The 15,971-nt window shown below is 31.3% G+C and overlaps 1 protein-coding gene across 2 annotated transcripts in view; it reads left to right on the top strand.

The window, feature by feature from the left end:
* Nucleotides 1-1,985: 1,985 nt before the first annotated feature.
* LOC118184720 (acylphosphatase-2-like) overlaps nucleotides 1,986-15,971 on the top strand; it is a 36,136-nt gene continuing 22,150 nt past the window's right edge. The window contains exon 1 of one of the 2 annotated variants that reach the window (XM_085811928.1): nucleotides 1,986-2,848. Coding sequence is in view for 1 of the 2 variants with exons in the window: in XM_035354435.2 (XP_035210326.1) it covers nucleotides 2,740-2,848 (109 nt within the window). In the remaining variant the exon portion in view is untranslated. The remainder of the gene's footprint in view (nucleotides 2,849-15,971) is intronic. The other variant, XM_035354435.2, reaches the window with a different exon arrangement.

Here is a 15,971-nt window from a genome sequence, read left to right on the forward strand (position 1 = left end):
GTTTTTTAGAACACTGTATTGTTAAATTTGTAAAAAAATAACGTTATCATTAAGTACAAGGTGTCTGAAATGGAACTATCACGCTACCAGATTAGAATCATCATTTACTTCCACTTCTGTTGCAAAATGTCAGCTGCAGAACGTCACCAAATCATGTGTAGAAATTTAGGTACTGATGTTGTATCATATGACACTGTTGAAGGTTTAGTACCGAAAAATCAAGAACAAGGACTTTGACATTCAAGAAACTGAGCGCTCTGGCCGGCCTATTGATGTTGATGAGGCCCGCGTGCGAGAACTTGTGGAAGATGATCAGTATACAACCACTTAAAAGCTTACTCAGGAGTTAGATGTTAGTGCCATGTGCACTCGTCACGCTATGCGTCACATAAATTTGACGTACAAGTTCAATCGCTGGGTTCCGCGTGAGGTGACTCAAGCAGATAAGGACAGACGTGTTCGGGCCTGCACAAATCTGCTCGAATATCAACGCAAGGACAAAATTCTGGATAGGATAGTCATTTGTGATGAAACGTGGATGAAATCGTTTATTTCAACAACACAGGCTGAAAAAGGGGTTGGCGTGTGCCCAGTGAGCCCGTCGGCAGCATCGCAATTTGACTAACAAAAAGATCATGCATTGTAGTGGTATTATTCACAATGAGTATCTGGAAAATGGTAAACCTCTCGACAATAAAGTGTACAGCAAGATGCTAGTCCCTGTTGACGCTGCTATCAAGGAAAAACGTCGAATTGAGTTCCGGTGCAAAAAGTTAATGTTCCATCGAGGTAATTAATGTAAGACACACGTGTCTGCATTCACCGGCTGGACTCGTACGGACTCGAATGGGACCTTTCGCCACACCCACCATATAACCGCGACATCGCACCTTCTACCTTTTTTCACACCTGCTTGCTGGCGTTATTTTCTATTCTCTACAGGACGTCCGAAATGAGGCAAATCTGTTTCTGGACTCCCAGCCACCAAGTTTCTGGGCCGAAAGCTTTGAAAAACTACCAAGACAAATTTGGGTAATGATTACTATCCGTACTAACGGTACGGCTTTCATGTTTCCCCCTCCTAACTTTATTAAAAACGTTTTTTTGAGGAAAACTTTCTTTACAACCAGATATTTAGTATCTCATTAAATGGCAAATTCATCCATAAGTTAATTTTTCGCTGAAGAAGTTTCTCCTGTAAAAAATCTGTGCTTACGTGTTAATGGAGAAGGATTGATTAACTTTGGTGGCAATGGCAATCTACTTGCTCCAAACCAGTTATCCACTCGTATTTCTACCGATTCCATGTCTTGAGAACATCGCCATGCGCTCTTCGATTGACTCGATTAAAACTTCATTTCGTGCAAACTGGAACACTGATGGTTATTTGGCAATATAGTATCCTCCTGTAAGAAACTAACAGCATCGCCTTCATTGTTTGGTAGATGTCACAAACCCATGGTCAAACTATGAACTCCGCAAATAATAAAATAAAATTCTCCGCTCTTAAAACTGCGGCTTATATGCACTCTTAAAACAGCCACTTCATAGGGCTGTAATAGCTATTAATTTGTGGTATGGTGCCGAAGCTGGCAACTATCTGATCTTTTTTTGGCGAATTTTGGTTTCTTCTCCGTTAACTCGAAAGTACCAAAATATATTTTATGCCACTTTTAAAACTGTGTTTATGATATGAAAGTTGCATGTCAGAGATTTCATATCCTCAAACCCATTATATTCTTTTTATAGTGAGAACATATGGCAGTTTTAATGACTGCTTTTTAACGCTTAATATAATATGCAGTTATGTTTTATTATTATACCTCCTTTAATTTAAATGGACTAATTTTGAATACTTCTCTATTTTTTAGCATTGAAAAAGAGCAGAAGGCAGCTACGGTATTCCGTGAATTATTGTAGAATCTTTTATAGTTGCAAAAGTCCTCAGTGATAAAACGCGACATTCATTTGTATCTGACAGTTATAACAAGCTTATAATCATAGCTAAAAGCCGAAAAAGTGCTGAAAATAATCTTGAATTTTTCAAGCCAAATTCTTAACTTAAACAGTTTTATTTTATGAAAAAATTAATCAAGAAATTATCAGCAAATACTCTTAGAAACGTTTGGTATATTTTAGGAAGTAAATGAAAAGTAAATAATTTGAAAGACGTCCAGTTTGATCCTCTCTACGTGATATCATTAATCTAGATTTTCAGCTATTACTTACTGAAGATAAATGAAAGATCTTATCCATAGTTGAATTCATTGCAAACACAGTAGTGTTTAAAAATGTAACTTACACGAAATACACGAAATAAAAAATTCTAAATAACTCTAATTTCAGAAATTCTGCTGTGGAATATTGTCAGTATCAATGTTTAGGAAAAATCAAATTTGGATCATAACAGTGCTGATGCTACTATCTTCCTGGAAATATGTGTGTTCGTTTGTTGGAGATTTTAAACTTATGACGTCAGTTTAGGAGCGCTTCTCAAACAACCACCTTCTATGCAAGCTCTGCTGAGGTGGTAATAATAAACTTTGGCCGACTTGGCAGTTTTGGCTTGAAAAGAGAACAAAATTCACCCTCTTTCCGCCCACGTAAAGAGTCGCATCTCAACGTTCTTCATTAAGAAAACGAACGAAACAGACAGAAGAACCACTTCGAAAGATCGACAACGTTGTTTTCGAACATAATTTCATTAGAGGATAATCTGACCTTGTAACAGAGCACAAAATGAGAGGTCGTGAAATTATTGTTTGGAGATATCCCAGCAGAAATCAAGGATATTTATCTTTGCCTGTACTAGTGCAAGTTGATTTTGAAGTTTTCGGCGATCTGCAAGGTTTGTTGTTTGGTATTTCTTGATTATAAGAAAATATTTTTGAAAAATAGAATTTATATAATAAATAAATGTTGGAGAAACCCATTTATTTAGCTAAAAGTAGGTTATTTTAAAAATATCTTACTACACGAGCCAATACCTTAGATTTTATGTATTTATTTATTGTTTTGAAAGGTTACGCTGGCTTGTTTTACACCTGTAGCTAATTTCAAAGTGAGCGTAAGAACTAAAATACACTATTTCACTTTTAGTTTTCAGGAAATGTCATTCTAATATAATGCAGAGATAAACAGATAATCAGGTATCACATAAGGGATTTCCCATCAGCTTTTCATTCACGGTTTTGAAAAACAGTTGATAAATCTCATTAGTGTGTATGTTAAAACTTCTGTTTTAAAAAACTGAAGGTCAATAATTTAAAACCTTTCATCATCTAAATGTTTGCTTAATTCTGTGATTTAAATCCAATGTACTCTCTTTGACTCATGAATTCTGATGTTAATTAAATATGTTATTCTTTTACTCCTCTCCATCTGATTGAAGTATGCAAATATGGGGCTTCAATTTACGAAGGAGTATTTTAAAGAAGCATATATTTATCCATTCCAAAGAAGTATAAATTCTCAAAATAAAAAATGTCAGGTCACTGAATGGATCACATAAGAACATTGATTAAAAATAATAATAAAAAAATGCAATGCATAAAATAAAAATTAAAAAAAAAAAAAAAAAAACTGTAAGGGTTCAAATTTTAACGGCCACCCAGAAGAGTTTGTTAACGTTTTATATGCTTTCGCTGAGCTCGCAGTCTACCAATCTGCTGTTGCACTCTCTCCCATTAACCCATTTCTTTCTGTCTTTTTGCTTTATTATTAAGCACCATTTTCTGCATATTTATTCACATTGTACAATTCAACAGCAAAATTACAAAAATTTTAAAAGCGGAATAGCAGCAAATATTTAGATTTCCCGATGCAGTGTTAAGTGTTGGCATACATTTTTCTATTTTCTTCTTTATATTTAATTTCTTCATTATTTAATTTCTTTATAGTCTTTTCTCAGTTCATCATATCAACGTTCAGTTTTCTTCGTAAGACAGATTTCAAATTTTTTTTTGGTCTTTTTATTATTAACATTTTGAGGGTTAAATTTATTACTTAAATATCATATTCTTCACACTTACACCCTATAAAATTGAATTCAACTGTAAAATCACAAAATATTTAATAGCAGTATATCTTTAGAATTTCCGGAAGACAAGTCTCGTCCGTTGAAGGAAAAAAAAAAATTCTTTATTCCGTACAGTGTTGCCACTGCTCGCTTTCAAATCTTTGAGTTTGTTAATCAAAAATTCATGAAAATTTTACAAAATATAAAATACAGAATTCAACAATCGGGCTTATAAGTGCACATGTTCAGATGAAGGCTTATATTATTCAAAATTTGATAGCTCTAGGTATCTTCGTTTTTTCACAGTGTGAGGAACATATATGCATACAAGAAGATTCTTCATTATTTAATTTCTTTAAAAATAATGCAAGACGATAATATTTGGTGGCAACAATTTGAAAAGTGATACTACAACCGTTTATAATGGACGAGTTTTTCTTTATTATTTTAAACTTAGTCTCACATTTTATACAGAACGTAAAATTAGATCACAAAAAATCAAATTGAGCTTTCTAAATGCACTTTGAATTAAAAAAAAAATTCCCTTTCATTCATAATTTTAACGTCATTTTTATTTGATCCAAAATTGCGCAATTCTGTATGTATATATATGGTCTAATTTTGAATTTTATTGATAATAATTGGTTAATTTTTTTAAAGAAATTTTAATTTGAAAATATTGTTTATAGGCCAGAAGTTGCTGTTTTCTCTAAATAAAAAATAACTTTCTTGTTTAGCGACTGTTAGAATTTTGTTGTTTAAAGTTATCTGATAGCAGATTGAGGCTTTTTTTAAAATGGGCTGCGGAACACTGGGTAGAAATCGCGATTCTTCTGAAATAGCTTTATTATAGAAAGGAGCAACTGAAATTAAGCGCTGCACTGATTTACATTATATGATTTAGTTTAAGAAAACGGAAAAAAAGGCATACTTAGCCTTTTCTTCCGCTTTTTCTTCATTTCGTTTTTCGTATGTCATTCTTGATTTTATGTGTTTTCGTGTTTTCCCCATGTGTAACGTGTATACGAGCCAGTTTCCCTTAGAAAGTCCTCCACGAAGGCACCCCTCCCCCTTAGACAGATAGACCTAGTGTGTTTTGCCATAATTAAATACACCTACACAACCACCATTCTTGATTTTATTTCATTGGGCTGAATAAAGATTCTTTAATGTAAGTTTCATTCGCTAATTTTCCGCTAATTCTCGATAATTTACATGTAAGTTTATTGATTACATAGCAGATTTATCTTGAACTAATAATCCTTCTGATATCCACTCCTGTTACATTCTGTGTTATAGGTCGAGACAATAAAAATATTTCGCAAAATTGCAAGACTACTTTTTTCTTTTTAAAATTTCTTGCGCGATATTTTATTTCAATTACATCTGAAACAATTTTCTTCAATTCCATTACTAAAGAACTGCTACAGCCTAAGCTGATTTAAAAATAAATAAATATTTATTGCTGTATTTTGTTTTGATTTTAAAAAAAGAATTTGCTGTATTTTATTTTTCTTTTTAACAAGAATGTAGCAGTCATAGCTGCGTTTTGTACTCCATAGTGATTGTTATAGTTTTATGCGACGCCTAGTTTTTAGACACTACATATTTTACACGAGGCTAACTCATATATTAATGTTATTAGCATCACAAACTAGCGAACAAATAAGAAAATGTAGTGGAATAGCTATAAAAGCTATTTAACGAAGTTTCGGATAAATTAAACTATTTTATTCTCTACTCTTAGACCTTCCTGATAATTTTATAGACTTTTGGGTCATTATTAGATTTTTAATAGGCCAGATATAAATCGAATGAAAATAATAATGTCTAAAACATACATTTTACATGGCGACTGGTCTTTCTGTATGTTTGGATAAAGTCTTGAAATCGAATTTTGATTAGATTTGACACAGACGATTCTTTTGAAAGTCTGTATAAATGCGTGTTTGAGGTGGCAGTATAATATTTCGTCTCGATTTAATTAAAATTTTATACAGACTTTTTCCCTCCGGAACGGCAAGAGAGTTGAGTTTCCAAAGAGGTATCCACGGATTTCAAAATTTCGTGGGAAGGCATTTCGACCATTATCATCTTCGCACGACTTTAATCAGCCGAGATATTAATTAAAAACTCTGAAAACGCTAATTTTCGCTGCTTTATTTCGCTGCTATATTATTAAATTTGCTTTATTTCGAAAAGTGTTGCCACTGCTCGCTTTCAAAGCGTAGAGTTTGTTAGAAAATATCTTGTGAGTTTTACGAAATATGAAATAAAAATAGCATTGCCAAACATTAAATATATTATTAGTTTAATGGGACTTTGTCCCTGAAGGACTATTGTTTTCGTTTTGCAATTTTGCGTCTAATCACTCTGAATGCCCGTTTCACTTTTCAAACTGTTGCCATCAAATATTATCGCCCTGAATTATATTTGAAGAAATTAAATAATGAAGAATCTGCATAAATGTATATATGTTTCTCGCTTTGTGATAAAACAACGGTACCTAGAGTCATCCAATTTTGAATAACGTAATCCTACTGCGAATATGGGCATCTTTAAGCCCAAATTTGAAATTTGGAAATTGTTTTATTATCAATTTCATATTTTGTAAAACTTTCACAAATTTTCAATTAACAAACTCAAGGATTTCAAATTGAACAATGGCAACGTTGTGCAGAAAAATTTTTTTATCTCTAGCGCGTGAGAGTGTGTCTCGGAATTTCTAAAGATATGCTCAATTTAAAATTATTTTGAGATACTACTTCGCACTTAAACCATAAACTGAATTTTATGGTTAAAGTGCGAAGAACATGGTACTTAATAAGTAAAGGTAACACACAAAATGTTAAAAAAACGCCCCTTTGGACGTAATTTAAAATCTGAAACCTTTCAAAATTTATTTATTTTTTATTATTAATACATAAGGTCATATTGTGACGTTGAACAAAGCACGCGATTACATGTGACGTCTTTGTAAGTCGAAAATTTTTCGTCTAGGATAACTGACACGATATATTATTATTACATTAATTCTTTTACTGATATTGAGAAAAGTTGTTATACTATATTAATTTTAAACCAATGACGTCTTACGTATTAACATGAAGTGTCAAATGTTTTTCTTTCCTGTTTGACAACAAAGAAATTATTTACGAATTGGATGTTGCTTGGAAAGAATGAACTCATTTCATTTATATTGAAATATTTTTATGCATTTTTTTTTCAAGTGTACATAATATATATATAAGTTTTGCTTTGACCGCAGCCCGCTCATTTGGAGGGCTTGCCCACTGGTTTGTTTATAACGGCTTAAAATTTTCACATACAGTAAGACCCCGCTTAACGCGGGGGATACGTTCCATCAAAATAGAGCGTAATGCGAAACAGCGCTAAACGAGGCTATCTTTACATGTAAATATTGGGGTTAGGGAAAGATGGCTAGGAAATTCGTTAGGTATTAAATTTAAAAAGTATGTTTTTTAATAAAAATAAAACCAAACATTTATTTCTTAAAGCCCAAATTAATACCACATTATTATTTCTTGCAAAAATAAAAACAAAATATAAATAACAAAACGAATTAATAATTTTGTGCATCTTTCAAATCAGATAATGGTGGTTCAGTGAGTTCACTAATTTTAACACTTTTACATTTTTAACAATATTTTAATTACTATATACAGAGCGTATTCTTGGGCCGCCGCCTTCAACATGAACAAACTTTATTCTGTACAACTAGGTGAGCAACAGCGCCCTCTAGACTTTTCCTTCAAATTACACAACACGAATATTCTTAAAAAAAAACAAATAAAATTCTAAGTCAATTTAGTTAGCAAAATTTAGTAAAATTCAGTCATATTTAGTTAGCCTTCCGCGTTTTCAGTGTTCTGCCTTTTTGTGACAAAAAGCATCTAATGTTGTTTGCCTTTTTCTTTTGCGTTGTTCTCTTAAAAGTTCTTCATAAACGGATAGAGCATCTCTAACACCACGCCTTACTTTTGAGCTCCTGTCAAAATTCGGATCATTTTCAATGAATTGATCCATTATTTCAGTTATGGTAGACAAACTCCTTTTTACAAACGCCATCGAAAGTTCTTTTTGCTCTTCTGAATCACTGCTGTCAACATTTTTGTTTTCTTCTTGTTCAGTTAATTCCTTGAGCTCATCATTAGAAAGACTAGCCGCTGCTTCTTGAATTATTTCTTCGATATCTTCCACATTTACCCCTTCAAAATATGTCTGTACAATACCGCACCAAACAAGAAATACAAGTACACTCTTTCGGATATGTATTTGAAACCTATCGCTGCATAATATTTCGGGGAATCCCCGTATGCTGCGAGCGATTTCGTGGAATCCCCAGGTTGAAATAAAAGAGCGCTAAACCGAAACAGCGCTAAACGAAACAGCGTTAAGCGGGGTCTTACTGTACATTATAATAGATCGTTGTCTTCTTTTAAAACAAGAATAACCAACATATATTAATTAAGCGATTTTCAACATTTTTTGTTCTTAAATATTTGAAGGATCAAAGCATACCACCGCAGTTAAAGGGATTAACCAGAGCTGGTATGCTTTGTTCCTTCAAAAATCATGTGATGTCAAATGGAAACGATAAAGTTGGAAGAAAGCTAATTTCACATATTTTGTTTCTAAATTAATTAAACAGAATAATTTCCCAATGCTCAGAAATATTGTGGTCTTCTTTCTTTATTATTTATTCCCTTTCTATGGTAAATGTAATAAATTTAAGAAGGTAAAATCTTTGTTCCCGAATGTAGTTACGGGGATCAAAACTTGGTCGTATCATCGTTTCCGCTGATTCAGTATTGGTTGTTACATTCATCTCGATTTATAGGAGTAGGGGAAGGAGAAGCGCTTTTCAAGCAATGACGGGCCTTGCTTGAAATAATACGGTAATCAGCTAAAATCTCCCAACACTAGTGACTTTCCACGAAACATGCGGACCTTTCCGAAGCTTGTGGCTAAATACCGGAACAAAAATAGTCACTTATAACGGAACCTTACGTCTGTTTTCAACTTACAGTTCAATTCTCGGATTCAGGGCAACTTGACAGCTATAATTATATCTACAGGAAAACCGTCACCATGCTGAGCAAGTGTTTTGACTCTCGTTTCTTTTTCAAATCTACACTTCTTCGTTAAAATTCCCTTCTACAGTCTCATACTGTTTCTACTACCCTTTGCATTTTCATTACCGACACATTAATCGTTTTACCTCTCATAAGGAGGCTGGGCGGACCCTCTCTTTTGCTCTTGCCGTCCTTTGAAATAGTATACAGTCAAAAGTCGTTAATCCGGACTCGTCGGGACTTCAGCGATTCCGGATTATAGATCATCAGTTTAAATCTCGTAAGATGGCACGCAGAAATTCTAAAATTAAAAATATGAAACCGTAATTCATGAAATAAAGAACAATTATGATCTAAAGAGTATCAAAATTAAAAAAAAAAGCTTAAAATTTATTTGTTTACTTTATTAAACATTTCTTTCAATGTAAGTTGTTTTTTAAGTTGCTTCGTTTTATGTGATAATACTTTCTCTTTAATTCTATAAACAGACATAATTCTTGTTCAGTTACAAAGTTCCGCTGTTCCAATTCTCGTAATTGCTGTGCCGAGAATACCGACTAACTTGTCAATCGAAATTTTTTCGTTTTCACTAACCTCTCTGTCACCTTCTTCATGCCTTTATCCATTTTTTGAAGCAATTCCACTTTTTGTTTGATGGACATCGAAACATACTTTCGTTTTGTAGATCCTTTGGGAGCTCCAACATCGGAAATTCTATTTCACATAATCGAAAGTTCAAGTTTACTTTTATAAAATTGCTCTTACAGTCTGCAAAAAATAATCGGAACCGGATCCAATTCGAAGATTAAGGAACAACGCAATCATCAACATTAACTGAAATAGATAATTAGATAATTTTAGCTTATACTGTCCGTTATACATAAAACGCGCACACGAAAACGTATTCTGCACTTGCGCACACGCATATGCGCAGTCGTAATAGTCTTACGCGCACGTGTAAACGCCTATGCGCATGTGTCAACGCGGCGCATGCGCATAAAGTTTTCAGCTTTGAGGTCCGGATTATAGATCATTCCGGATTATGGGTGTCCGAATTAACGACTTTTGACTGTATCATACTAAATGTTCAGAGTTTAAATTCAGCCGAAGTCCGTCTATAGTGTATCTCAGTTTTTGAGTGAAATCATAATTCCAGTCAAAGCCCCAAATAAGACGAGGTCCGATATTTTATTTTATTATTTAAATGCATGTAATTACGTTAAGTTATTAAATTTTGGTTTACTATTATTTACTTATATTTGGTTTCTTTATAATATCCATATTATTTTATTTTAAATTGTTCAATAGTAAAACAAAATTAAAATGCGCGGAATTCAGCTGTTTTTAAAATCATTTTGACAAGGTATATAAGGAAAACGAATTGTTAACAGCCTTGCTGTTAAAAAAATACTTTTTTCTAGAAATTTATAAAAAATTCGCATCTTTATTAGCCCAAAGGGCGTTAACCGAAAAAGGCTATTAATTTCGTGTTGGCATTTTGCGTTGGTTCAGTATAAATGTCGGTTCACTTTTCAAATTGTTGACATCGAATATTAGAGCCCCGCATTATATTTAAAGAAATTAAATAATGAAGAATCTGCATGAATGTATGTATGTTTCTCGCACTGCGAAAAAACAACGGTATCTAGAGGCATTAAATTTTCAATAAGTTGTCCTCCATTAGAATGTGGGGATCTATGAGGCAGAACTTAAAATTTGGAATTTGCTTTATTATCTATTTCATATTTTGTAAAACTCTAACGGATTGGTTAAGAAACTCAACGATTTCAAAGCGAGCAATTGCAACACTGTTCGAAAAAAACGCATATGAAGACTGTGTATCGGAAATTTTAAAGATATGCTCGTTTTAAAATTATTTTGCGATATCACCGTTGAATTGAATTTTGTGGTTTAAGTGCGAAGAACATGATATTTAATAAATAAAGGTAACACACAAAACGTTTAAAAAAAGAAAAAACGCCCCTTTGGGCGTAATACGAAATATGAAAGCTTTCAATTTTTTTTAAATTTATTTTCATGCATTATCTATTTTTTCTTTAACATTTCTAAATCAAATTCCTTGATTTGGGCTTTTTGCTATGTGCTTTTTGTAATTATGTGTAAGGGTTTGAATCATGCATAAATCCTCCTTCTACACGAACAAAACTTGTTTGCAAAAATGGAAGGAACAACAACCGTATTTAAAGGTATATCAGTATACGAAGAAAAATAAAAACGAACTGGAATGCTATTCGTCAAAAAACAGAAATGTGAAAAAAAAAAAAAAAAAAAAAAAAAAAAAAAAAAAAAAAAGAAAAAAAAAAACTAAGGTAATAGAATTTTGACACAGCATCGACAAAAACTAGGATTGGAAATATTGTTCTTAACTGAGAGGATTAATTTTTAGTCAATGACAGTAATTCCAATTCATTTCTTCCCAAAACTTTGAAACCTGATTTGATAGCTTTCAGAATTGATGTTGTGACTAGTGATGCTTCACTAAGAATGTTACGATAATACTTTAGTTTTATTATTATTATTATTATTGCTGTTTTTCTCGACACAGATAGTACTGCGTTTGTTTTCTCATTTCCTCGCCGATAACTATGGTTTTTTTCTCCTCCTACCTCTACAAAAATTTTGTCTGTGAAGAAAACGGACCTCCCATCGAAATTGGTTGAATTTTATTCAAAATCTATGCTAATCTAAGGTTGTTTTTCGTCTAATTTTAAATATATAAATTAAAAAAAATTACATAACTTTTAACTACATAACTCAACAGCGGCTGAGCAATAAAGTCGCTGAACACTAGTAGTTCGGTCCGAGGTTTGAATCCCCCTAATGATGAGCTAGTTTCATGGACGTTTTTGTGGTTTTCACCCATATGTAACGCGTATACGAGTCGGTTTCCCTTGGAAAGTCCTCCACGAAGGCAGACAGCCCTTGAGTGCTTTGCTGTCATCAAATAAACCAAACACATTTCTTATTAAATGTACTGAAATAAGCAACAACGTTTTTAGCTATCACAATATTCTTGATCACTTATGGCGAAGTTGAACTGTGGTACCTATAAAAATTGCATTTCAAAAGCATTTTATACGACGATAAAATTGAACACGCATAAATGACACTAAGGAGGCTTACATTCAACTTCTTTAGAAATTATAATATGAAATTCCGCTATTTTTAGTAGCTCCGTGATTTTATTTAGATTAATTTTTACCAAGAATGCTATGACATCTAAAAAATTATTTTTCTTTTCAGTGCTTTCCACTGAACCGAAAATTCGAAAGTTTTCGCGCGCGCACGCACGCATTTAAGTTTCATTATGCTTATAAATGTTTAAAAATTAGGTCTAGCGTAAGGCAGGGAAGATAAATTTAGCCCCATTAGCCGGTGAAGTCTAATGAATCAGCATTTGAGACTGAGAAACAGCAGTAGCAAGCGAAAGAATCAAAAAAAAAAAAAAAAAAAAAAAAAAAAAAAAGTGTTTCTTTTCGTTCTTCGAATTTTTTTGTACTTGTAATTTTGCCAGTTTTACGGAAGCAGAATTTTTTTTGGGAGGGGGGAGGAGGGTGTCCATAAAATAATCTTTTCCCAAAATTCAAAATAAATTACTTGTCGCTGCCTGAAAAAAACTTAAGAGAAAAAAGGAAAATATTAATAATTTAAATTTTTTTTATTTATATTTGTTATTTTATTTTTTTAGCTAATGATAACAGAGAATACACTTTAAGAACTCAGTAAAGTTTTATTAAATCTCATTCATCACTAATAAAATCTTAAATAAACAAATAAAAACACCGGTAGTCGTTTAAATTTTTATTTTTTAGCAATATACATTAATTTATTGAATAAATGGTATATTTTAAACTTTTTAAATAAACCAAACCGCAATTTATCTAGATTTCGTAATATATCATGTATTGGAACTAACCGCGAAACTTCGAGTCTTGAAATTAGTTTTAAATAAAGTTAGAATAATAAGATAAACAGAAGAATTTTTTGCTTTCAGCCTTAATGAAATGAATTTCCTCAGCGCTCCCTTCATTAAGTGCCTGTTAGTGTGATAACGTCTGTCCACGACTATTTTGGTAACATTAACCTTAAACGATAAGAAAAAAATATCCTTCAAAATAGCAAATAGTAGGTACTTATACAGCATTTTATTTAGGAAAAGAGAAAATTTTTATTATGAACTGTTTCATAAAATGTAAAATGTTCATTTATGAATTATTATTCTGCAAATTATTTAACCGATTGCTCTATCCTTAATATTCGGAGGGCAAACCTCATTGGAAGAGAAGGGTATATTCCAACTGCGCTAATGAAAATCCCCCTCCCGCGTCGAGCTATAGTCGACCAATCAAAATTTCGCGCCAATCAAAATTTCTTTCCCCCTGCTGCCTACAGGGTTACAATTTAACTTTTCGAAGCCAATTGCAGCCAAGAGGAAAATAAAAATAAATAAATAGAATTACATATCACAAGAAAAAGTAAAAAACATCTAACAAGCAGGCTAATTACTTGAATAACAGTTACACAACAAGCATCTTTCATTTATTACAATAATATCATAAATTAAATAATTATAAAGCATACAAATTATATTTTTAATAAATTACATTAATAATAGTCAAGATGTCTGAACTAGACTGGAAAATTTAATAGAGTTGCCTAGCGTGCAAAAAATTATTCCATATCAAAGTGTGTTAAAATGTGCTAAAAATATTTTTTGTTAATTAAAGTAATCATGTAAATGTTTGCAGAAATTAAATTTAGTTAAATTTAAAAAAAGCTTAGCATGAAATATAACAACATTATTATGCATTTGGAACACTGACGTATAAATTGTAAATAAATTTAAATTATTATGCTAAGAAGTTTTTTTCTAAAATTTATCTAGAAGAAAGGAATTAGATAAACAATACTGCAAATTAATAATATAATCAATCAGGCCTCTCAATAAATAAAAGTTTATTTTTTAACCAAAAATTAAAAATTGCAAAAGTTTGAGTAATATACTTGGAAATATCTGAACATATAATTAATTAGAAATATATAATTAAATTACTAACAAGCTAATTAACAGTAACATTAAGCTTAATTTCATTCAATCTAAAACAAGCAATCGATCAGGACCTGAAGTTTTAATGCTATATTATTTAGATTTGCATATAAAATAAAAGTTGCATTTGTGAAACAAATGAATAATGTACTGATAGTCAACAGGAATTAAAATATAGTGATTAAAAATATAACTACTTGTCAGAAGGTATGCAAAGTTGTCATGGCTAGAGAAATTGAATGATTATAGAAAACTCATAAAGTTAAGCGCTACAGTGCAAAAAGAAAATTCTGGAATAAACATGTTAAGAAAATTAGATGGAGAAATAATCCTTAATTTAATGATATCCATATAAACTCTATGCTTTTGGAAAAATGTTACATATAATTTGCAGCGAGGTATCAATCACCGAAACCGAGTTAATTTCTTTCCTTATTAGAGGGATTTGTAAAAAGATATTCTAAGGTGAAAATTTTTCCAATATTTTTAAAGAATAAATTTAAAAAGTAATGAATGCGTTACACTTACATGTATACCATTATGAAATATTAAGAATGTAGCATAAAAGCATGAGTGAAGAAGGCTATGGCAATCTAAATCATTGTAATCTAAATGTATAACATTATCAGTATCTGCTATTAATTTCAATACTGCTGAAAAAATTATAAATAAATTATATTATAAATCACATGAACGCGTTGCATTATAAATTACAACAGTTAGAAATATTATTAGCGTGATTTAGCGACCATCTTTGTTAACAAATAATTTCAAGTAATTAGTTTTACAAATATTTCAGCCTGAAACTGGGTTAGAAAATAAGCTACATGCTGAACATTAAGTAAGCTTTGCGAAGGAGTTAGAAACATCTTCTGTTAACTAGAGTTGTGATGCAAGAATTTGTAGAAATTATCATTTAAATATAAATTGGCATAAATACAATACAAAGTATATAAATTCTACATACAATGAAAACTTGAGTACAGTGCAACAATATGTGAAAAGGGAACTGAAAATCCCAGGATATGAATATAAGGGAGTTTGAATTTTTTTTTTTTTAATTGTGAAAATTTTGCTGACGCTCATAATTATTAATTTATTAATTAAATGTGTATTAGAAATTAAATGTATGCCAAAGTACATCAGGTGAAAACAGAATAAATATTTAAACGTTTCTAATATTAAAATATGGAATTTGTAACACAGTTAAATAACCTTAAAATAATTTCAATGACTAAAAATGGAAAGCTTAATACGGGAATATATTGCAATAATATTAGTGTGAATTTAGAACGACTTGAGAAGTGCAATTTTTAGATTTAATATAGAGAATTTTTTTAATTAAATTAGAACTGTTTACCTAAAATGGTAAATTTGAAAGTTAAAACCATTCTGCTATCTAAGAAGATTTGTTAATATTTATCTAGACAAGAAACTTATTTAAGGTGAGCTACAAATCCGTTATTTGATATGTTGATTATCTATAGTTTTGTGCATGTCATTAATCTATCAATTTTACTATTCAAAACTTATATATATATATATATATATATATATATAATTGAAAAAGAAAATGTATATCAGCGACTAAAATCTACAACTTGGAAAGTTTTTAATTCTTACAGAGAATAAGAAAGATCTCGCTCATCATTAAGCATCATAAAACTTTAAAATGATTGTAAAAGAAATTTATTTTTACTTTAGCACACGCCAGACATTAAATTAATATTTTTTTCATGCACAATTTTTACAAATGTCCCATTAATGGTGATAAATGACTTTTTGTAGC

Source organism: Stegodyphus dumicola, chromosome 2 (assembly GCF_044657685.1).
Source record: "Stegodyphus dumicola isolate Sdum_Otavi_A_Nest chromosome 2, ASM4465768v1".
In the NCBI taxonomy this organism is placed as follows: domain Eukaryota; kingdom Metazoa; phylum Arthropoda; class Arachnida; order Araneae; family Eresidae; genus Stegodyphus; species Stegodyphus dumicola.